Below are 23,337 nucleotides of genomic sequence, written 5' to 3'. Positions count from 1 at the left end.
CCCCAGATCGCTCTCCATTCAGAAAAGGCTGCCTTCTGTATCTCCCAGCAGGCTTGGCTCTCAGTCGTGTCCTCTTAGGGTAGGTCGACACTTGTGTCAACATACAGAATTCACAGCTAGCACAGGTATAGACAGTGAGGCACTGCTTAAGCGAGCACACTAGAGCCATGTCAGAACCCTATATACCCTACATGGCTCTCTATATGCTCCAGCAGTGCCTTCCAGGCCTGCACGGCTATTTTCAGCAGTGTAGTGTCCCTGCTGCTGCCCCTCCTGCCAGAGCCTTTCACTGCCATGTGGAGCTGCGCATCACAGCGTAGATGCAACCTGCCTCTCACCACAGTGTGTAGCTACACGCAGGCTACATGGTGCCGCAAGCGTAGACAAGGCCTTATTTTTGTTGCATGATCAGGGGAGATAACAGGTCAGAGTTGGAACCTGTTGGAACAGCTCCCCCTGTGACACACAGGAACATTTATGCAACATTCTGGGATGACTTTTGCCTTAGTAAAACAAGGGTCTACAGAGTAATTTGTGCATTTTCCTTCTACCTATAAAATTAAAATACAAGTATAGACTAGGGACCAATCGTGCAAACTCCCACGCGTATAAGTAACATTACTCATGCGAGTAGCTCATTGACTTCAAAGTTACTCACATGTGTAAACTGACAAAATTTGGCCGAGTGTCAGTTGTTTGCATCCTGCTGAGCTGGACACCTGGAATGTGTTCTCTTGGTGTGAACATTCTTGAGGACATTATCCAGTGCCCACTGATTCCACTGAGAGGCCATTGGTTGACTTTAGTGAACACTGGATCATGCCCTTGTGGGAATGATGATGGCTGAAACAAGTTGTGATCAAACACTGGAGAATATTTGAAGAAAACGAATTTCAAATGTGCAGCTCCGAATATTCCCGCCAATAGCCTGGATCTAAAGTTACACTCATCCTGGGGAACAGAAACATACCTTATGACCTTCTTGTCCAATCAAAAAACAGCTCAAGTTTGCATGCCAAAGGGTATGTACTCATAATGAACTTCTGGGAAACCAAAAAAAATATGACAAATCTAAAGTCAAAATTGCGGTGCCCTTTCTATTGTAAAAGGCCTCTGGAACAATGAGAAAAAGAATGCATCTTTGCTTGGGTTGCGCACTTCTGTACTACCATCTTAAGGCTCCTTGAGTGCCCCTCTCTTATGCACACTTGCCTCCTAGTTAACACTGTGCTGAGGCACACAGCTGTGAGGTCTTTATTTCAGCCCACTGCACTGCAACCATTAACCCAAAACCACAGAGCGGAAGTGTCTCCTTTGCAATGCGCAGAACCTTTAATAACCATTGTATAAAGCAACGATTGATTTCAGTCTGGGCTAGGAGCCTAGGCCCAGATTTTTGAACGCATTTAGGTGTTGCTGCACACTGCATTGCAATGCCTAACTGATTTAGGAGCCTATGTCTCATTTTCAAAAGGAATGTAGGTAATTAGGAACCTAAAATGAAAACAGGCTCCTAAATGAGTTAGGCATTGCAACATTGAGCCCAACAACGCCTAAATACCTTCCAAAATCGGGCCCTGACCTACTTTGAAAATCCCATAAGGCACCTATCTGCATCTTCAGTTGCCTAACCATCTTTGAAAAACTGGGTCTAATTCCTCTAGCTGGGGTCATAACAGACTCCCATCTTTTGCAGATTGTGCTCAAAAAGAAATTCGTAACACCGCTGAACAGTGGGTTACCCATGCATTGGAACAAAGCTCTTAGAAAATACTGGGGACTTTAACAATATCTTTAAGAAAGACCATGGGAACTAAAGTCACAAACAGAACTGGGTTTTTATTATGAAAGAACCCTGAAAATACATAATGAAATGCTGTCTGCAGCATACATTTCCTGAGGAAAGTGGATCACAGTATTCAATTTTCACAGAATAACATGTAGCCTGCTATAACTTTCAATGTGACTCTTTATTATTTAAATATGAACAGTATTCCTTCACATAAACAATTACTCAGTCATCACAGAACCAACACACAAACGTGACAAAATAAATATACAGCAAGAGCACAGTTCATTTTGACTTAAATATTAAATAAATAATAAATACAGAATTTTCATTTACCGTTAATCAGTGCCTGAAACAATATGAATGAAAACAAAATCCCTAAAGGTCTCTCTTCCCCTCCCATTGTCCCCCGCCCCTTCAGAAAAACAAACCAAAAAATTATCAAAATGCCTCAGTTATAAAATATCTTTAAAAAATTCCCATTGTTAAAAGAATAAATAACAAAATATATAAAAAATAACTCGGTTGCATCAAAATTACAAGTAGGAGTTGTAGATACATGGGTTTTTTCCCTTTTCTTTTTCTTCCTTTCTTTCTTTCTTTTTTGGAATTTTTTTTTATGGTCAAAAAAAAGTTTTACTTTTTTATTTTTTGCTTTAATTTTCTTTTCCATGGTGTGGTGTCCAGTTTAAAAGAAGTATAAAATTAATAAATAAGAAAGGTTAAATAAATAGGAAAAAGTTAACATAAGGTGTTGTGAATATAAATTACATACATCTTGCCAAAATTAAATAATTTACAGGATAATTAAACTAGCTACTTTCCCCCCCTCTCTCTCTCTTCCAGGAAGTGCAATTTCTCTACTTTTAAATACTAACTGAATTGTAGTCACAAGCAAGTTGGACTCTATTTACATGTTAAGAATTGTGTTTTTAACACATCAAATTACATTTTTTTTCCGTTTTATTTTTGCACTTGGAATGGGTTCTAAAATAAGTGAATTCATGGGATCCAATCCTGCAAACTCTTAAGTATGTGATTAAATTTATTCACATGAGCTGCCCAATTGACTTCAGTGGGGCTACCTACCTACTCATGTGCTAAGAATCTGATCCAATGTCCACCGGAATCAATGGGAGTCTTTCATTATCTCCCTTGAGCTTTGCATTATCCCCTAAATATCTGCAGGATTGGGCTCATAATGACACAATATTCTTCATTTTATTATTGGTGAGCAAATTCCTCTCCACCCCTCACCTCACTGGAAATGATATTGAAAGTGGGGGGCTTATGTGACAAGTACTGGGGTGCTAGAGGCTTCTACCTCCCTCTTCTCCAAAGTGTTATCACCAGGCTGATAAAGAATTCTGAATGATAGTTAATGCTTGTGTGAGATTTGTTTATTAAACAAGCTTTCAGGATTTGCAATTTGCTGGGACAGACCAATACTTCTCTCCCTCTCTGCTGACTCCTTTCTTACAGATTGAAAAATACCTTAATCACTGTGCTCTGCAATGCTGGATGGTTAGATGAATGAGGTGCTAGAGATTGGTTTTGAAAAGACATTCACATAGTTGTACTTCTCTTAAGTGCATGGTGGGCTGCATGTACCAAACGGCTTACAAAAGGGTTCTTTGGAAGATCAATACCCAAATGCTCTTTTTGCGGAATGACGCTTGCTCTGTAACCTTGCACAAAATACAGAAACCAAAACCAGCCAACCAAAGCAAAACAAAAGAAAAACCCATTGCCATAAGTACATCTGTAAGGAATCAGCCACAGTCCATGGTAGATAAGCACTTTGCTGGCCATCAATTAGCATCTTTCATTTTTGCTGATAATCTCTTTAAACATTTCTCCGGCTTTGATGTATGATCTCCGCACTGGCAGTACTGCACTGCTGTAATGATGACCATAATATTGAAAAGAACCAGAACAGTCCACCAATAGACTTCCAAAAAATCATATACACTGGACCATGACACATCTGGTATTGGTCTATTCATAATAGCTATTCTCATATTTAAGACAGACAAAGGAATACTGTAGTTGCAAACTCCAAAAGCTTCCCTGAGAACCTTTTTTCCATTGCGCTTTCCACTGGAGATCCAGAACTGCTCTTCAGAAAATAAAAATAAGCTACTTTATAATACTTAAGAGTTCCCACACCCAGTGGATATCTGAATACCTTGGGGGTGGGAGGCCCAGCAGAGGTTCAGATTTACAGATAGCCTGCAGCTCCAGCTTCTCATTTACAGTAACTTATAACATAATTCATGTGTGAGTAGGTGATCTGGACATATGACCATAGACAACATGAGGGTTTAAGCCAGTCATACTCTGTTCTTAAATCAGACAAAACCCTGTTCTTCTAATGTACTAACCCTTGGATTAATTCTGCTACAATGCCTTCGTTTCCCATCAGTAAAATGTGGCAACTCATGAAGATGCCTTATCTCTACCAGCAACCAAGCCCTGCAACCTATTGTAGTGTCTCATTGTCCATTCTCTTCTACCACTTGGTATGGGTAGAAAATCCCACTCTTTGCAAGAAGGTCCAAGTTAAGTAAACGACAACATGGAGTTCAGTTCAGTTCTGCTTCTTGTAAATGGCCTCTTGGTTAAATTTTGGTCCTTTTTTCATTCATTAGACAAGTTTTATAACTTGTAAACCTGAATACTCGGAGTGAAGGTTCCATCTTCTTACAGTTTGTTTATTTGTGTTATCCCACAGCACTAGACTTGAATTCCCTTGACAGCCTGTTTAATGCTTTCTAGCAGGTCCCTGTTCTCAGGGTTCTGGTAACACTCCTGATTGGTGTACATGTCGGTAAGGGTATTAACATAAGCGTCAAAGTTCTGTTCACTGATTGGCTCCTGAATCCAATAAAACAAAACATAAATATAAATCGTTAAAAAGAAGAGGAAGAGGGGGAGGAAGAAAAAAGAGCCTAATCATTGTGTTTAATTCTGCTGGGGTGGTCCTGGGATTATCAATATTTGGTATTAATCATTATTTGTATTACAGCAGCAGGTACAGGGTCCCAGACAAGATCAGGGCCCCATTGTGCCAGGCACTGTATATATTGAGAGACACTCCATGCAGAGAAGAGTTTAGAATCTAGGCGTGATCCTGAAAAGACTTAAGCACATGGTTAACTTTATGCACTGCCCGCAATGGGACTAGTAAAAGCGAATACATTTAGGAACATGCATAAATATTTACAGGATTGAGGTCTAAATAGAGAAGGCAGACTAAAAGTGGAGATGTGCCTAAGGGCACACAGCAGAGTCGGGATTAGAACCCAAGTCTCCTGAGTCCTTGTATCATGCTTTATCAACTCGAGCATGTTGCCAGTGCTTAATTTGCACCAGGGCTGAGCCCTGGCACCTCTAGGCTTGGCAGTTCATAGCCCTGGAACCTCCGGGCTTGCCGCGTCAGTTATTAAAGTAAAAAAAATTGCTTGAGCCCTGGCACCTGATTGCTTGAGCCCCAGCACCTCTTTCATTACAAATTAAGCACTGCATGTTGCCACACCAGTCCAGATACCACACTGACTGGCTACCATATGAACACCCCAGATAGACACATCAGATTAATCAACAGAGGGAGAGAGAAAGGGGAGGAGGAGAGAGAGGGAGGAGGAAGAGCAGAAAGATGAAGAAATATTAGTAATATGAGTGTGTACATTTTGTGGACACTATGTGATTTGGAGATGGTTGAACCCATTAAAAACATATTTGCTGGCTGGTTTATTTGACCTTCACCTATCAAATAGCCAATTCAATGAATAGTTTTTCGTCAGGTGGAGAGCTGTGTGAATACAGCCCAAAAGTATTTGTAAAGGAAATTCTCTGCTGAAGAAGAGATAGTATCCAACCAGCCCAAAATTAAATCCAAACCTTCGTGAAAAGAATACTGAAAAAGGTGATGGGAAAGCTCATTCCATAAATCAAAAGCTCATTTCTATGATCATCTCGCAAGTCTCTAGTATCTGCAATCAGATGCCTTCCACCAATCTGCCCCCCAGCTCACATACATACTGCACACCTATTTTAGACAATAATAATTAAATTCCTGAGACTAGAGAGAAGGTAATTAATAGATCTTTTTGATTTTTCTATTTTAATGTAGTCTTTTCATTTTGCAGTAACATTATGGCAACATGCTGTGTCCTGTTAGACCTTGTTAAATTAAACAAAACACACGCTCTTTAAGGATGCTATTCTTTGGCTGCTAGCTATTCAAAACTGAATTGAAACTACCTGCATTATAATAGGAGCCGTAAGATCTTTCTGACGTTGAAATCAAATCCCTCCTGATCTCTGCTTGTGCTGTCTTAGTCTGAAAGGCGCTATGCGCCCTTGATAAAGTTCCTATTTTCTGATTTAGCTACTAGATGGAATGAGACAGAACAATAGATACAAAGGGAGATCAGCAGAAAGTGACAACAAAAGGAAGATAACAATATGTGCTTCAGAGATACAGTATAGGTACTGATGTTACAAAAGGCAGATGTGTGAATAAAGAGATGACGATCTCTAGATATTTCTCCTAGTCTTTAATTGTATATACACCTTATCATGAAAATGGCTTTAGTGTTGCTCATTTGATCACAGTGATTATGATGAAACATTTTAAAAGTTCCTCACCATATGTGGAAGGCGGATATTGGCAAGACTTTGGATAAGAGCCTGGCTCAGACCTGAGAGCTCCAAGAACAGGGCTTCATTCTGCTCCTCAATGATTTTGTTTTCCTCCTCAATGTTCTTTAGATTCTTCTCCATGGTTGATATCTGCACAGTAAAGAGTGCAGCAAAGTTATTTGCCCTCGCCCTCTCCTTCAACTTGTCTCTCCATATAATACGCCCTGGGGTTGGTCAAAGATTTTCTGTTGAAACTTTTTTCCGATGGGAAGCTGGGTTTTCAGCGAAATGAATGGTTTCATGGAAGGAGTCTGTGTTCCTGCAGCACGTATGATTTTTCATCGGAAAGCCGAAAACAACTCTGTTTTTTTCAGTTTTTGGCTGATTTTTTTTTTTTGATGAAAAATCAAAATTTTTATTTGGACAATTTTTCTCCCATTTTTGCCAGTTTTCCTCTGGGGGAAAAAAGCTACTTCCCAAAGGGCTCTAATATATAGGCACTCTGAATTTTTGAAAGTTGGTATTGTGATTAGAAGAAATTAATCAGGGGTTTGATGTTAATGAAACTTCCTTCCCTTCTGTAATTACTTTGCTAAGATAAGTTACCGCAAATCATTTATATACGTAGGAAATCAGTGGAAGACAATGAGGCAGGTCCCGCCCTCTGATGAGGTCACTTTGCATTGCTTTTCAAGTCTGCCCTAGCTGGTCAGCTAAGGAGTCCCCCCTCCACTTTCCATTGACTCCAATGAATTTTGGCTCAAGCTCTATGATTACAAGAGCTTGGTAAGAGTCCATACTCACATACCTGTGACTGCAGCTTCACCATGGCAGCCTCCATCTCCGAGTTGGACTCATTCAGCTCAGTAATCTCCTTGTTTAACTGCTTAATTTCTTCATCATTCTCTAGAACTGCAGGTGGGAAAATTGCAGTCAGTCATCTGCTGCTCTGACTCACAGATGAGGAAAAAAGCAACGGGAAGGCAGGGTTTTCTGATGAATGCAAGGCTCGTGCTCTGGGACTTTCTTTCTTTAATATACGCATCAGAGTGCTGGCAATGCTTACATTCTTCCTAACACCACATCTAAAGCGAACTCACATTTCACATGGTTTTATATGTTCCATAGCATCACAGTTAATTATTTCATAGATCAATGGTTCCTAGGTGCTACAGTAATAATAATAATAAATAATATAATAATGTGTAAAACCAGAACCAGATAATGGACTCTTCCATCTAGAGCCTCTCCTACTCACAAGCTCTTCAGAACTGATGTATGTTCTGCTCGGCACGCTGCGAGTTTGAACCGTGTGTAGTCTGAATTTGTGAGGATCTCGTTTCAAGTGATAATGTGGTTTATTAATAAACTAGGTGGACTATAAACTAGAGCAATATTTCTAGAACTGTGTAGAATTTCCTTGGATCAGAAAGAAGGAAGTGTTCTAGTATAACAGTAGGGCTTGATCAAATAGTAAACCAACAAACCAACCATAAAAATCCTGATTTGTAAATATTTTTGTGAGTAAAAGCCCTGAGTACGTGAGAGTATTTGAAAGATTAGAAGGAATTCCTGAAAATGTCTGTGAATTCTTGAAAGGTTTATAACTTTTGACACTGGCAATTTTTCATCTGAAAATTCACAATGGCAGCTCATTGTTTATCATACTCCTTTTTTTAACTTTCAGTCGTCCAGTCCGGCGGCAGCAACACCACCATGTGTCTTAGACAATCAGTTTCACAACAGGAGTAATGAAGTTTCACAGCAAACAGTTTGCTAGCAGTCAGCAGGCTGAAAATTATTTGCTGAAGCTCTGTGCTGTACACGATGACTAACGAATAAACTCTCAGGAATCAGGATGGGTTTGCCTATGATTTGCTAAAAATGGAGCTAAATTCATAACAAATATCAGTCATAGTTAAGGTCCTAGTTGAATTGCGGGATGATTGTAGAGTAGTTGCAGCTGAGTTGTGGACAAGACATGGAAAATAGCGGAAAAGTAATAATGGACCTTTACTTATTGGGGTAATTTGGAAAAACCTGAGAAGACCTATTTGTTTAAGAAAAACTTGCTGGAACAATGTAAACACTCGAGTATCATGTTATGCCTGCTATTTTTTTTTGTTTGTTTTGGTAAAAAGACATTTTGCTGCCACTTCATTATGGTCGGCAAAGAGTCCGGTGGCACCTTATAGACTAGCAGACGTCTGGGAGCATAAGCTTTCGTGGGTGAATACCCACTTCGTCTGATGCATGTCATTATGGTCATTAGCGTGCAGGGCTGACAGCAGGAGCCCCAGCCGGCCGGGACTTGCAGCCCAAGCCCCTGCTGCTATCAGCTCGGATAAATGGGGTTCTAGGATACTAATGGAGAAAAAAGTGTATGTTGCAAACCTCAGAAGGTATGCAAAATTGTGGACTGTAAGCTAATTAAAATCAAAATTGCAGCGGAAGCCTAATATTGCAGGAATTGCAGTTTCCACAGTATCGCAAATAAAGAAGGACCTTACTCATCGTGAATACTCTGATCAGCTCTATTTAGCATTCAGAAATTTGTACAGCACATTAGACTTGAATATCTATATTTTAAATAAATATTATATGAGCAGGGGTGAAAGTGGGCCGATACGGGCCAGTACGGTGTACGGGTAGGAAGCCGGTACCAGCCCGTATGCAGCTCATGTTAAAGCGCTGCCGGGCCCCTTCTGCCCATGGCCCTGCTCCTTCCACCTGTGCCCCCACCCCTTCTCGGGGCAGGAGCCAGCCCCCGTACCAGTAAGAATGTAATATTACTTTCACCCCTGTATATGACAGTGACCGCTGCATATCTGACACTGATCTTTATGACAACATAAAGACAAAAGTGGGGTAATCTCCAGTTTCAACAATATAAGAGCATAGGTGGAGGAAGAAATAGCAGGATAATGGAAGACAGAATGACCCTATTCACGGTGGTGAGCACGATCAAGCCCTAAATTGGGTGAGCATGCAAAGAAATGATAGGTTTCAGAATAACAGCCGTGTTAGTCTGTATTTGCAAAAAGAAAAGGAGTACTTGTGGCACCTTAGAGACTAACCAATTTATTTGAGCATAAGCTTTCGTGAGCTACAGCGAGCTCATGAAAGCTTATGCTCAAATAAATTGGTTAGTCTCTAAGGTGCCACAAGTCCTCCTTTTCTTTTTGCAAAGAAATGATGTAACTGATCAATTTGTGGGAGGGAGAAGCTGAACGAATAGTAGGGCTATCGCTATACTAAGACGACAAGTTTGTATGTTGATGATCAAAGGCTGATAATTATTAGAGATAGTCAAATGTATTCACCAATTTTGCTGTTATTTGTTAAACAAATTGTTCATCAAAAGCCTGACTGTGACACCCTTATTCATGCCGGCAGTTCCACTGAGCAAACCAGGACTAACTGTGTACGTAAGTACTACTCAAAGTGAGAAAAGGTGGCAGAAGTGAGTCCCAAATAATTGTTTTGCATTTCTCTGCTGATCAATGGCTGGTCAAACAAAATCAAATAAACAAATCCTACGAAAACAAGACACGGCCCTGCACATACTTCTCCCCTCGGGGAGAAGATGACAGAACAAACAAGTGACAACTGTGGAGTCATGTTGCTTAAGCACTTCTGGCAGGTGCTCAGATACTAGACTCATGAGCGCAGTGTGAGACCCTATATAGAACAGAACAGAACACAATTATTTCAATACTTAATTGATAACAATGACAGTTGGCAAAATAGCAATTCTTTTTGCATGAGTCATTTGATTCTAATAATGATACAGGATGGATACAATACACAAATAATCAGCTTATCAACACATATGCAAGGTAAAGCAACCAAGTGCAATATCCTTACCATCACTGGTCTTGAATTTAGTGTTGAGAATTTCATCCCCTGAGAGTTTTCCTTTCTTTCCAGCAAAAGTAGCTCTTGGACACCCTGATAAACTAAAGGCAAGTAAAAATGGGTTTCATAAACTCTTAGCATCTATGGATGTTTATGTGCCCAACAAGGGTTCCCACCATTTGGCTGAGTTTGTGCCATGAGGCGATTCTTCTAAAAACATCCTACACTAAACGTTAGAGAGGAAATTGCATTATGAACAATGCCACAATCATCCTCATCTATAAAACAAGAGCGATTTTTGTTGTGCAAAGATTAGGAAATGCAAATCCCCTAAAGGAGTGGACATGATGGATTATGGGACATCTCTGACTAACAAAGACATTCAAAAGTGTCAAAAAGATGCCATAACATGCTAATTTAATTCAATTAAATTATCAGTTTTCACAATCTGCCTGACGTCAGATTTCATAATTTTTCACAGCACACTGGCTATTCTTGTTCTGCTGGAGAAAACCCCTTTCAAGTTCATGAAAAACCGGGCAAAAACTAAGACCCAAAGTGTGAACTTTTCCAGCCTATTTTGTGGCTGAAGGTCCGAATATTTTTAGCCCACCATCTCCAGAAAGGATGGAAGAAATCAAAAATACCAAGGCAACCTGACATTTACTTCCTTGTTGAGTGTGGTTGTGCATAGGATTGCTGTGGACCCAGTTATCACCTTCTGTGCGTGAGGAAGCTTCCGTTAGCATGACCTGAGCCATCACAGCCAGGGGTCGGACAGGTAGGCCCCTCATTCTTCAGTGACTTCCAGGAAAATGATGAGCCATTGAGTGATCCTTCTTTCTGCCGGCGGGCGGCAAGAGGACACCCTGATGCACTGCGATGAGAGGCATATTTGCCACTGATGTGTCCAAGCCCAACACAGCCAGGAACCGGACACCTAACCACAGGGAATTACAAATAGTTATAAGATGAAAATGGGAACAAACAGGATTTTAAAGGTGCAAACACACTTTAAGATAAAATTAGTGATGGGGAAAGCCAAATAAGGTTCTGAGGTGAGTACTTCAAAGCCAAGATTCTCATTTAAATTGTGGTGTGCCGAGACATTTTCAGGAGGGCATGCATGTCTTTAGAAGTCCAAAAGGGTGTCCTTCATGCAGTGTGACCTCTCACATAAGGTGCGTGAGAGGTCACGTTGTGTGGAGGATACCATTTTGTTCTTCAGTGCGCGATCGGGGCCAGGCAAAATCACCCCACGGGCTAAAAGCTGGCCCATGTTTTTTGAATTCTGGGGCAAGCAATGCATGTCTTGCATACAGAGATGGCATACCACTGGATCTGAACTTTATCTCAACTGGAGAGGGCAGATCTTCAGCTGCAGTAAACAGTCACATCTCCATCACCATGTACACCAGTCTAAACACCAAAGGAGGGTGAGGAATTGATTAGGGTGTTCCAAAGGGCGATGTTGCTCCCCACTCCCAATAGCTGTGGGGCTTGGAGTTAACAAGTCCCTGCAATGCATGGGGCAGTTCACACCTCTCAGAGATACTGTTTCAGGCAACAGTTGGCATAGCTAGGAGTAGAAATCTGGCTGGGCCTCAATTTATGGTGGATGGGCTATGCTCACCCAGCCCCTTGGGTGTGAGAAGAAGCAGGAGAAACTAAACTGGCTAAAGCAGGTACACACTGCCCCTGGTACACACTGCTATGGCCTCTTGGAGACAAACACAGGGATGAGATGCAGCCTGGGCCCCTAAAGGCCAAGGAGCTGCCCGACACCTGCACAAGGAGAAGGGATGTGTGCGGGGAGGGCTCCGCTTGCTGTGAAGGCAGCTGTTTATTGGGGAGGAGGGAGGGACCAGGCTCCCAGCGCTGTGGGGAAGGTCTCTTTGTGTGCACAAGATGAGCTCCCTGGTATTTGTGGGGCGGGGGGGGGGGTGTCACTGTGCAATTTCCATCCAGGCCTGGAATGGAGGGGAAGCCTGAAGGGTGGGTTGGGAGGTTGGAGACCAAGCCCTCCCCACAACAGCTCCCCAGTCCAGCCTGCGGGCTCTCAAAGGAGCCTGCCACAGCATCAAGTGACCTGCAGGTCCATGTGCAGGTAGGGCCCTCGTGCCGCAGTGCCCCATCCCCTCCCTGGACCGGATACCGCTAGACACGGGGCTAGGCCTGCCCCGCCAGGCATGAGGGGGGTGTGGTTTAGAAAATGACAAGGCAGAGCTGCCAGAGCGTAGCTTTCTGAAGTGACGGCGCATCGCTCTGTCCTGGATTTCAGGTGCTGAAGCGATGCTCCCGACCGCTCCGGCAGCACTATGCCCCTGCTCAGATTTGGGTGGGCCTGGGTGGGGCATGGCTCCCCAGCAGCTACGCTCTGCTGTGCAGACACCACTGCATCGATTATGCTCCTTTCATGCTTCAGACTTTTCTTTGCAACCACGAGGGCTAGAGAGGTATTCTACTATTTTTAAATGAAAGCTGAGATTCTGTCACGAACACTTGCCTGCAGGAGCTAGGGCCCCCCAGCTATGGGCCTATGCGGCCTATAGCCTTAATCTCACCCTGCTTAAATTCTTTGCTGAGCTGGGGCCTAAATGCTGTGGTCTTGAAGCTTTACAGTCTTCTCGCCATGGATTTTGATGTAGCCAAGGGATTTCTTGTGACATGGCCTCCAGCTTTCCTAATGCAGCTCTAGTGCATAACTCAACAGCGCTGTAGAGATTTTGGCATGTGTGGCCCTCTGCATAGCAGCTACTCCACAGGACAGCGGCCAACAATAAGTCATCTCCTTACACTGGCTCCTTTTGTTGCCAAGGGTAAAGAGTAACAGGAGCAGGAGATGGGTCCAGCACAAAGCATAAATAACAGAGAGCTTTGTGAGGAGAGGGAATATATGATAAGAACTACAATGGATAGGCAGGCAAAGAAACAGGAACCTGAGGCAGTGCAATGTGTAGATAAGAGCAGAGCAGCAGCCCCCAGACAACTGTGGGCCCACGGCATCAATTTGTAATGACTGGGTGGCCATAATGCCTCGAGTGTTTGGCTCCCCTGTATATAGCGGGACAGCAGTGCGGAGCTCAGAATGAACGTCACGTCACGTACTAGTGAGTATTTAACATCAGCCACTGCTTTCAGTGAGGCATTTGGCACTCACTGAGACATTCACAGGGAAGCTCAGAAATGGGGGACGTGGGGAACAACAGGAGACTGGGACAGAGAGAAAGACTCATCTTTGAAGGTTCTGGCGGCTTCTCCTACTCTTGACCCTAACTTATGTTTAAACCAATTTCAGGGTTTACTTTGACTGGCTGTTCTAGTTTGTTTTTTTAAAAATAAATCAGTGTTTAAATGTAAAGGCATCATAGAAAGGGCCACAATGATGGGGTATCCCCTTAACTACAATGGCAACGTTGGTCAATGTGTCAGTTTTACAAACACAAAATAGATGTTGAGCAAATTTTTTTGGGGGGGGAGGGTGCAACTGTGGAAGCCAGCTGAATTTTGTCCCCACCCCCCTTTTTAAAAAATCTAATACATTGATTGTAGACTTTTGGGAAAATTACAGATTAACCAAGAGCACTTAAATTTGCTGTCAGCCTAGAGGTGGAAGTGTGGGGTTATTTGCTGGGTGAGCAAGTTTTTGTTGTTTGGGGAGTTGAACAAAGAGCGGATCACAACTGAGGAGGAGTGGCATGGGAAATTGCAGGGTGGGTAGGCTGGAGAGCAAATGGAGGGTACATGGATGGATGATGGAAAGCACATCTCTCAAATTCAGTTCACTCCTTTCCTTCTCCTCTCTGTCTCCCCATAGGTGGGGAGCAGGAGAAAAAGATTTACATGTTTCATTCATAATAAGTTGACAGATCAGGCAGACAGAGTTGCAGGGCACAGAATTTGATTAAAGATGCCGAGAGGCTAGTGTTACATGTGGAGGCTCTAGCGTTTGTTTGATAGCAGCCTGGCCATGCCTTGCATTCATGACACCAGACTAGCTTCCTCCTGAAATTTGACCCTCTTTCTCCCGTGCCACTCCTCACATTTGGGAACAGCCTGGCCCATCTTGAGGAGTGGAAGGAGTAAGATACATTGGGAGGCAGCACTGCGTTGTAGTCTGGGAAGAGAGTTATCTTGGAGGGTAAGAAAAGGAAGTAAAAAAGATTTGGTTTACATCTGTTAACTGGGTAACCGAAAAATCCCTTCAGTCGAGAACATTAGCATTAATCCTTTTCAACTTCCAACAGAAGAACTAAAACCCAGGTCACAATCCTGTTCTCAAACCACACATCTTGATTACATCAATGACTCCAAAGATTGACACTCAGTCATCAAACTGGACTTTTTTACCCGTAGGTGATGGAATGATTGTATGGACACCATGGTAACACTAAACCAACGGGCACCCATTTTTACACAGCTACAGCAAATTATATCTGACATTCTTGCCAGGAAATCCAGACTTTTAAATCCCTTTTCCCCAAACAAGCACAGTTAAGACAATAATTGCTGACAATTCTGCTAAAGATTAAGGCAAGGGGATTTGAATGTACTAGCATCATCATAAATTTGTTAAAAGCTACTTTTGTGTTGTGGAAACACAAATATTTCCATGGAATCAGTCACTCATTTAGACCTTCATCACGCAGCCAGACCCACTCAGGTACAAAGAAAAGGAGGACAGACTAACACCGCTGCTACTCTGAAACCTGTCAGGTACAAAGGTGTGACTTTAGGATTGGGGCCTCATTGTTTCATTCTGACACTCAGAATTAAAAAGCTAAGGAGATACATTAAAAAGATGTATAAAAGTAATAATAGCTATTGTTTCTGGATTGTGACCCTGTGGCAATTCTATAGGCCATGTTTCAGCAAATGTTTAAGGCTGACTATAAAGTTCTGGAGGTGGGGATTTATAATGGAAGTGCAGCCACAACTTACAGTAGTAGCCATGTGGAAAAGTGCCCCCCCTACAAAGGAATCTCTTTCTCACCCCCGCCTCCAAACTCACTTGCTAATGGCATGCTAACTAAATTCAGTCATTCAAGGAAACCTGGTGCATCTGTTAAGGTTTCTGCTGTGGTCTGCATTTGTTTAAAGATGCTAGTCAATTATAAATACAGTTAAAAGTTTATTACTCAAGGGAGAATGCCATATATATATATATATATATATATATATATATATATATATATATATATAAAGTAGGTATGAAATGGCAAAGCTAACCCCATCATCCTCTTCGGGAAAGTAATTAGGGATTTCAAGCATTCCTATCAAAACATTCACTGAGCTGTTCCTGGAAATCACAACCTACGTTTCACCAATGAAATGATTACCTTTATTATTTTTATATTGTATAAAAAGAAATTGACAGCAGAGGAGGGAGCTATACACCCATTTTTTCCAAGATAATTTGAAAAACGCTGATCTCCATTTTAATCATCTGCAAATGCAGCACAATTCACTTATAATATCCCTGCCAGCAGGAGCCTTGCTAAATTCATAACCGCGTTGCTTTTATATGATCACAAGCAAATTACTGAATCCCCAGGAGTACAAGGGGTGAGGGCGGAGAGAAGAAAGAAAGAAACCCCCCCCCTCACCACCACCACCATTTAGAATGCAGCCTCTATGGCCCAACTGTTACATATTTTACACTGTTAATTTAACTTTCATTACACTTTTATTGTAAAAAATAAACCAGAGCCTTTATTGTGCAAAACAGCTGGCTTGGACTTTATTTTTTTTATTAAACTGAAGTGTTAGTAATGGCTGATCAATTAGAGAGCCAGTCTCTGTTATTTTCTTTTTATGCCAGGGGTAGGCTGAAGGTTGAGGTGATCTGTTCAATCACATCTGTAGTAAATTACTTGAAGGATGAGCAACAAAACAACAGGGACTAAATTACTTTCTCCTCGGTGGCAATGTGCAAAACTCGGATCAGTTCCAAGTGCCTTTTGGTACACAGATGGAGTAATGGAATTACAGTTAAGCCTCTTTAATGCAAACCTGCTGGGACCTTCACCAGAGCGTACCTTGTTAGAGAAGACAAAATGCTAACTTCCCAAGGACTAGGTAACTCAGCAACAAAGGGATCATTTCCTCTTCTTGCTGTTTTGCCCCCAAGTCATCTCCAATGGGCTCCCTCTATTCTGATTGCCATTTCCACTTGTTAATAACTGCGGGACAGACAGATATTGAAGCCCATACAGTGAAATAAGGGGAAATCTCACTTCCCTTTACAGCCCTGCATGGCCTTCCTGAGCCCTGGGTCTGCAAGTCTGATACTCCCCTTGCCAAGTAGGGGAGGGGCATGGAGTGAGTGGTGCTTAGATCTGTCCTCCAACAGCATGCTGCTAGCAGAGGAGGCTTGGTGCAGTGATCTGAGCTATTCTCCTCCTGGAGCAGTGGGGGAGGAGGAAGAAGTCCTGGGGTGCTCCTGGGGCCGTGCACAAATGTGCTACCCTACACAGGAGGGCATATTTGCAAATGCAGATGAGCTGCTCAGATTGTGGGCTGAAGGGTTATGCCAGTCTGGGGAGGAGGGTCCTGAGTCTTCCCTCATGATCTCATTTGGGTGCAATGTTTTACCCAGCCCATATGGCTGGGAGTCAGAAAATCCAGGCTCTTTCAGTTAAGTCCCTTAACTCCCCCGCCTCAGTTTCTTTATCTGTAAAAGTGGGGTAATATTCTTACTCTCCTACACCATGGGGCTTTTGGGATGGTCATTAGAAAAACTTTGTAAAGCACTTTGAATATAAAGGGCCAGATTCTTGGCCAGGTGGAGGCTACTTTGTGCTGTTTCCAGCACGGCAATGCACCTTAAAACAGGCAGATCTGGCTTCCTGTGGCTCCCCCTACATGGGGGGCGGGGGAATATGCAGGTAGCATAGGGCCAGCATAACAACTCCTATGCCACACCCTCCACTGGGAACTGGTGCAAAGCAGGGAGTGTGACCATGGTGCCCTTTTACTTCACTGAGCTGCTGAAATGGCCCCTAAGGGCTACTGAAAGCTGGAATAAATCTGGCTGCTGGCCCCATGATTTTGGATAACACAAAACCCCGTTTTTCCCCATGGCTGCACTGAGCATCTCTCACTTACAGCTGAGGATCTAACCTGTAAATTGCTAGATGACAGACCCGGTCGAACAATGTTTATGGAAGAGCTTTCCATCAAAAAGCGCAGCTTTGTCAAAACTGAAACGATTCCATTTCAACAAAACTTGTTGAATCATTTCAACCTGCTCGAGTTGTTAACATCAAAATAGTTCCTCTTGGGAGTGGCACAACATTTTGTTTCAACTTTATCGTTTTGATTTGTTTAGCCTTTTATAGTATATTAAAATATTCATTTTAATATTGTATGTAGTATGTTTTATAAAGAGACAGAACATATTATATTTAATATTTTCTTATAAAAGTCTAAGCAAAATGAACCAACATGATAAAATCTTCACAAAAAGTTTCCACATTATTGAAATGACCTGTTTTTAACTTATTAAAAGTTTTGACTTTATCTAAACAGAATGATTCAAACATATCAAATCAAAATGCTTCAATGGTTCTGAACAGAATTTTGGGGGAATTTTCATTTTGTGGGAAAGATTAAAATTGCAGCTTTTTGTTCAGATTTGGAACCATTTTTTCCCCGAAATGTCAAAATTCTGGTTTCCAAGCAGCTCTACTATATGTTATTTCAGCTGACCTCATAAAGTGTGTATGTATTTGTTTGTGCGTGCGAGTGTGTGTGCACACATGCACAGCAATTGCCAAATGATGCAATGGTCCAACCAAGGACCTCTTTGTCCTTTTTACTGATGTGTGATCTATTCTGTATATATATTTGTGCGTGTATGTAAGTTTCATATGTATAGACTGGAGCTTCCCATGGATCCTTTATACTGTGCTTCCTTTGCATACTTTGCCCACAATTCTGCCTTCATTTGAATTTCCTGTGTCTTCACTCATGCAGCATCAGCCCAATTTTAGATCTCATGGGACTAACTCAGAGAAGTAAACATTTAAACAAAATGGCACACGCGGCATAGCTGATTGCCTGTTGTACTTACAGGGCCAAAATTGAGACAGTCAGCACTTTGCCAGCGCTGTCTTTCGATTTCACTCCCCTCTCTGTGCCATTGGTTAATGGAATCAGATTATGGATTTTTTTCCCCTTAGCAATTTGGAACATTTACGTCAAAAAGGATTTTTCTGAAGATTGTAGAATAGGTTGCTTAATTTTTAATAAACTCCTGCTAATTATCACACAGCTCATTTAACCAAATACTTCTCTTCCTGTGGATTGAAGACTAAAAGCAGAGCAGATGGCTCAAATATCATCTAGTTTTTAAACATCTTTTCTATCAGTTATTGCATTTCTATTTACCGTGGACACCCATTGGTGAGTAGCAATATGCCATTTTCCCTGCTCATGACAGAAAGTTGCACAGCACTTTAGGTGCATTACACAGCCACATTTTTGCACTTGCAGCTGAAAAGGGAGCACAAATTGCTAATGTATCAACCTGCTGGAGGGCAGAAATTGGAAATATAGAAGCACAAAAACTCAGATTTACTCACCTGCAATACATGTTGCAAGGACAAACTTTACACCCACAAAAACACAAGCCAGAACTCAGGCCAAGACAAAATATGCCCATTTTGGGTGCTTCCATTTAGAGTTGAGCAAATTATTTTGGCTAAAATACAGTATTACCAACCCCGTATAGTCAAAAATCATGAGTCAGGCCCCTCCAAACCATGAGATTGCCTTCAAAATAATGAGATTTTTTAAAAAAGAATTTAAAAATGGGGTGCTTTTAATTTGCCTTCCAGTGTTTGAGACTTTAGGGTACGCTTGGATTATGTTTTCTAACTTTTCCTCAGCCACGATGGCTAGAAACTTACTTTGAAAAACCTGAAACCTGAGACTGCCTCACAATCAAATAAATCCAGGATTCGAGTCGTAAGAAAACACCCTCCCAATGTCAGGAGCACAGTGGTAAAATCAAGAGAGTTGGAAACACAGACTTTTCCAAACACCTGTTTGGAGGTTTGAAACGTTTTTGATCATTATTATTCTCACGTGCCTCTGCACTTCCTGGTTCCCACAAAAGGGTTGTAGGATTCTGAAACAACTGTTTTTTGTGGTCATTTTGGTACAAAGCTGTAAGATTTGTCTCTTAAGGTATCAGACTCTTGTCATGTGACAGAGGCCTAAACTTCTGTAACCCATATTAGGTGACTGAGGCTAGGAAATACATTTCAGTTACTTACCACTGCTCCTGTCACACATTTATTACAAACTAGTACAAGGTACTTCACAATCGATGAGATTTTCCAAAGTGGCCCAAGGGATTTAGAATCTCCATTTCTCAATCCCCTACATGCTTTGAAAATCTCAGCCGGAGACTCTAGGGCAGTGGTTCTCAATTCGCAGTCTGCGGGCCACTTGCGGCCCAATCAGCACACAGCTGCGGCCCATGTGACATCCTCAGGGCCATACAGGTAGTATATATATTGTGTGGATGCAGCCCACATAACACAGAGAGCTGCATATGAGGCCCACAATGGTAAATAGGTTGAGAACCACTGCTCTAGGGCCTATTGTAAGTGCGGGGGCCATTGGGGGGAGGAGCAGAGCGCTTCTTTGAGCGTACATTAACAGCATGAAATAGTCAAACTAATAAAGTCTTGTTCAGTGTTGTCATGGGCCCGATCCTGTGGGGTGCTGCATGCCCTCAATTCCCACTGTTGTTAATGGGAGTTGAAGGAACTCAGCAGCACCCGTGGACTGCTCTTTGCCAAGACGGAAGCCTAGAACACTTGGACAGAAACTCTGTCTGGTCAGTTATAAGAACAGCAATTTCTTCACGAAGTATTAAGAGAAAAGGTGTCAGGAAATTAATAAATTGAGCTGGTGAAAAATGTTCTACATTTCAAATTTGGAAAATAAGTGGGAAATATTGACCACATTTTCCCCCCGTCCCCCATTTTTATTTTTTGCCAGCTGTAGGACTAGTCAAAATTCTTCAAATTTCAACAGTATTTTGGATTGTGGGGAAGAATAAACGGGAAAAAATGGAAAATATTTTACAATTTCTACCTCCCTCCCCAATCACCTCTTCAAATTAAGGTCCTGAGCCTGCAAAGACGTACGCATATGCTTAACATTAGGCACAGCGAGAATTCACATTGACATCAATGGATAGTGTAAAGTTACACACGTGTGTAAATCGGTGTAATGCTGCATGAGTTATTGAAATTGATCAGTTTCCAATCCTGAAAGGATCTACTCAGGAACTTCCTCTGGACTTACTTCATCAGCTCCGGGTCTTCTTTGTCATCTTTCGTGGGGGTTATCTTGATGCCACTTTTCTTGGCACGGGGGCAGCCTGACAGACTATGTTTAAAAAGAGAAGAAAGGCCCGTCTCATTGGCAGAATTACCGCTTCTAATATTCCCCTGCCTCACTCATCTTTCCCTTGAATTTACTGTAGTGTTTTGATCTCGCTCATTTTGGAGCCTCACATCACGAGGAGAAGTGAGGAGGGAAAAAAAGAGCACATTTTGAGGGAGATGGATAGTAATTAATGGTGTCTAGATAAGAAGATATCTGCTAACAGACTGCAATGTTTAACGGAATTGTTGAAACAGAAGGCTTAGATCGCTTCTATTAATGTTCTAAAGTCATAATAGAAGTCATAAATAGGCAGCATTATTAATAGGAACATTGCATCAGCTAAAATCTGACCCTTTGTCTTTTATTCTGCTGAAGAGAGCTTCTAATCAAATGCTGGAAACATCCAAAAAAAAAAAAAAAGAGAGAGAGTCAGATTAAAGAGACGAAAATAGGCTTCAGTTGTCAGTAACATTCATGTTTTATTCAGAACTTTCCAACTCTGCCCACTGCAGAGGAAAAAAATAAAAAGAGGCCATAGAACAAAATAATATCAGTGAAGACCTTACCTCCTATGTGATGCATAATTTCCTGTTATGTGACCAGAACCATCACATCCAGGAGTTGGGCACCTGAGGAAGAATGGGAAACAATGATTAGCAAGGGCTTGAATGAAACAGTAGGATAGCTCACTTTAAAGGAAGAGCTGGAGAGCATCAAACTGGATGCATCTTTCTTTTAACCTTCCCTCCAGCCCCCCCCCCACCCCAAATAGTTCGTAATAATACACAACCCATACTGTTCACACCACAAATCCAAATGGAAACCATTTGAAAACTGGTAGATAGCGCGGTACAATTTAATCAAAAATGAAGTGAAAGGTTCAGGCCTATTTGATGATTGGGATTGGTGGGTGGAGCCCAAAACAACAGAAGGCCTGTCTCTTTAGGTGTGGGAACAAAATCCAGGTATCAGCTGAGTGAGGGGCAGGCGGACACACATACAAAAATGAACAGGGCTGTGGATGCAGATCATAGGGTGAAAATAGGGGAATCAGAAGGTGAGCAGAGAACCTTGGACAATGCCTACTGCTCCAAGAAAGAACCTGAGGAGTCAGGGGATACCACCCAGAGTAACATTACCCAGGACTGTGCATGTACAAGGGACTAGAAAAAAGTCTCATAGCCACACAGAATCTCCCCATTGAGCTTTCCGCCTCCTGGATTGATGGGTGGCGAGGCTGATGAGAAGGTCTCGGATCAGGCCTATATGAATTTATGGAGGGTGACCTTAAATACACCAGGAGAAAAGGCCTGCTCCTTCAGCCCAGAAAACAACTGATTCCATGGAACAACAAATGATACAAGGTTCAAAACGAGGGTATTGGATGGGGACTCTAAGCAGAGAACCCCAAACAGTCCCCACTGCTCGGTGAAGGGGTCCAAGGAGGCAGTGGATGTCACCCAGAGGACACAAAAAGATGAGGGAATGGAAGAAGGCCCCATAGTCACAGAAAACCTTCCTGCCAAGTTCCCTTCTCGTGGATTGGTAGATGATCATCTTAGCCAGTGCCAGGAGGAGGTTGATGAGTAGGTCTCAGCTCAGGATTGACAACTCTGGAGACTCAAGTTTACGCCCAGAACAGGTAAAGTGAGAGCTGCAAGAGTGCAAGTTCCCACTATGGTAATTTAATTGTCATTTTTATTTATGTATTATCATTTGTATGCACTCATCACCATAGTAACCGAGCACTTCACAAATGCCAGTGAATTTAGCTTCACAGTGCCACCATGAAGCAGGGAAATATTATTATCCCCATTCTATAAATGGGGAACTGAGACACAGAGAAGTCAAGCGATTTGCTCCTGTTTACTCTGTGGAAAAGCCAGGAACCCAGATCTCCTAAACCCCAGGCCCGTAAATTAACCACAAGACCATTTGATTGTGACTGTGCCTTATCGCTAGTCTGACGGTACCTTCTCTAGCGGTGAAAGGCTAGTTCAGTCTCCATGCTCATTCAGTCCTTTTCCTTTCTGGTAATACAACCAATCAGGGTCCTGGTTGCTTTTGTCTGTTGAACTGTTCTCACCATGAGCTGGCACCAAGACCACCAAGGCTATGGCTACACTGGAGAGCTTACAGCATCACCGTTGTAGCGCTGCTGGATTAATTAAGTCTCTAGTCGACTTAATTAATCCAGCTACCACTGCTCGTTGTGGGAATGCTGGTGGAACACAGCGCTGTCCACGCTGGTGCTTAAAGCGGTGTAACTTACGTTGCTCGGGGGGTGGCTTATTCACACCCCTGAGCGACATTAGTTATATTGACCTAAGCTGTGGCCCAAGTCACTTCACATGGGGCATCATGAGTTTTTTATACTTTTTTTTAACATTGCAATACTGCAAATCCTTCCTATACCAGCTATAAAGAAATTATTGGCTGTACATTTATGCTCAGCTTTTGCCAGCTATGCCTCATCTGAAGGTACAGCATCCAACAGTCAAAAACATAAATGAAATTAAAGCATGAAAGGAAAAAAATAAGAGCACGTCAATGCAGCTCATTTCCCAACCTTTCTATGATCATTTAAAATGGCATGAAAGCTGGCTTTGGCTTAAACTGTTACCAAGCAAGAGATA

At 42.2% G+C, this 23,337-nt stretch overlaps 1 protein-coding gene across 6 annotated transcripts in view; it reads right to left on the bottom strand.

The window, feature by feature from the left end:
• Positions 1 to 1,825: 1,825 nt before the first annotated feature.
• Positions 1,826 to 23,337, bottom strand: part of MYT1 (myelin transcription factor 1) — a 114,228-nt gene continuing 92,716 nt past the window's right edge. For all 6 annotated transcript variants that reach the window (XM_037877061.2, XM_037877062.2, XM_043527190.1 and 3 more), the window contains 7 exons: positions 21,268 to 21,330; positions 20,618 to 20,701; positions 11,013 to 11,234; positions 10,304 to 10,395; positions 7,245 to 7,348; positions 6,443 to 6,586; positions 1,826 to 4,666 (listed from right to left, as the gene is read on the bottom strand). In XM_037877061.2, coding sequence (XP_037732989.1) covers positions 4,526 to 4,666; positions 6,443 to 6,586; positions 7,245 to 7,348; positions 10,304 to 10,395; positions 11,013 to 11,234; positions 20,618 to 20,701; positions 21,268 to 21,330 — 850 coding nt within the window. In that variant the 3' untranslated portion in view covers positions 1,826 to 4,525. The remainder of the gene's footprint in view (positions 4,667 to 6,442; positions 6,587 to 7,244; positions 7,349 to 10,303; positions 10,396 to 11,012; positions 11,235 to 20,617; positions 20,702 to 21,267; positions 21,331 to 23,337) is intronic.

This window comes from Chelonia mydas, chromosome 13 (assembly GCF_015237465.2).
Source record: "Chelonia mydas isolate rCheMyd1 chromosome 13, rCheMyd1.pri.v2, whole genome shotgun sequence".
Taxonomy (NCBI): domain Eukaryota; kingdom Metazoa; phylum Chordata; order Testudines; family Cheloniidae; genus Chelonia; species Chelonia mydas.
The sequence above is the reverse complement of the archived record's forward strand: the minus strand, read 5'-3'. Positions and strand labels throughout refer to the sequence as shown.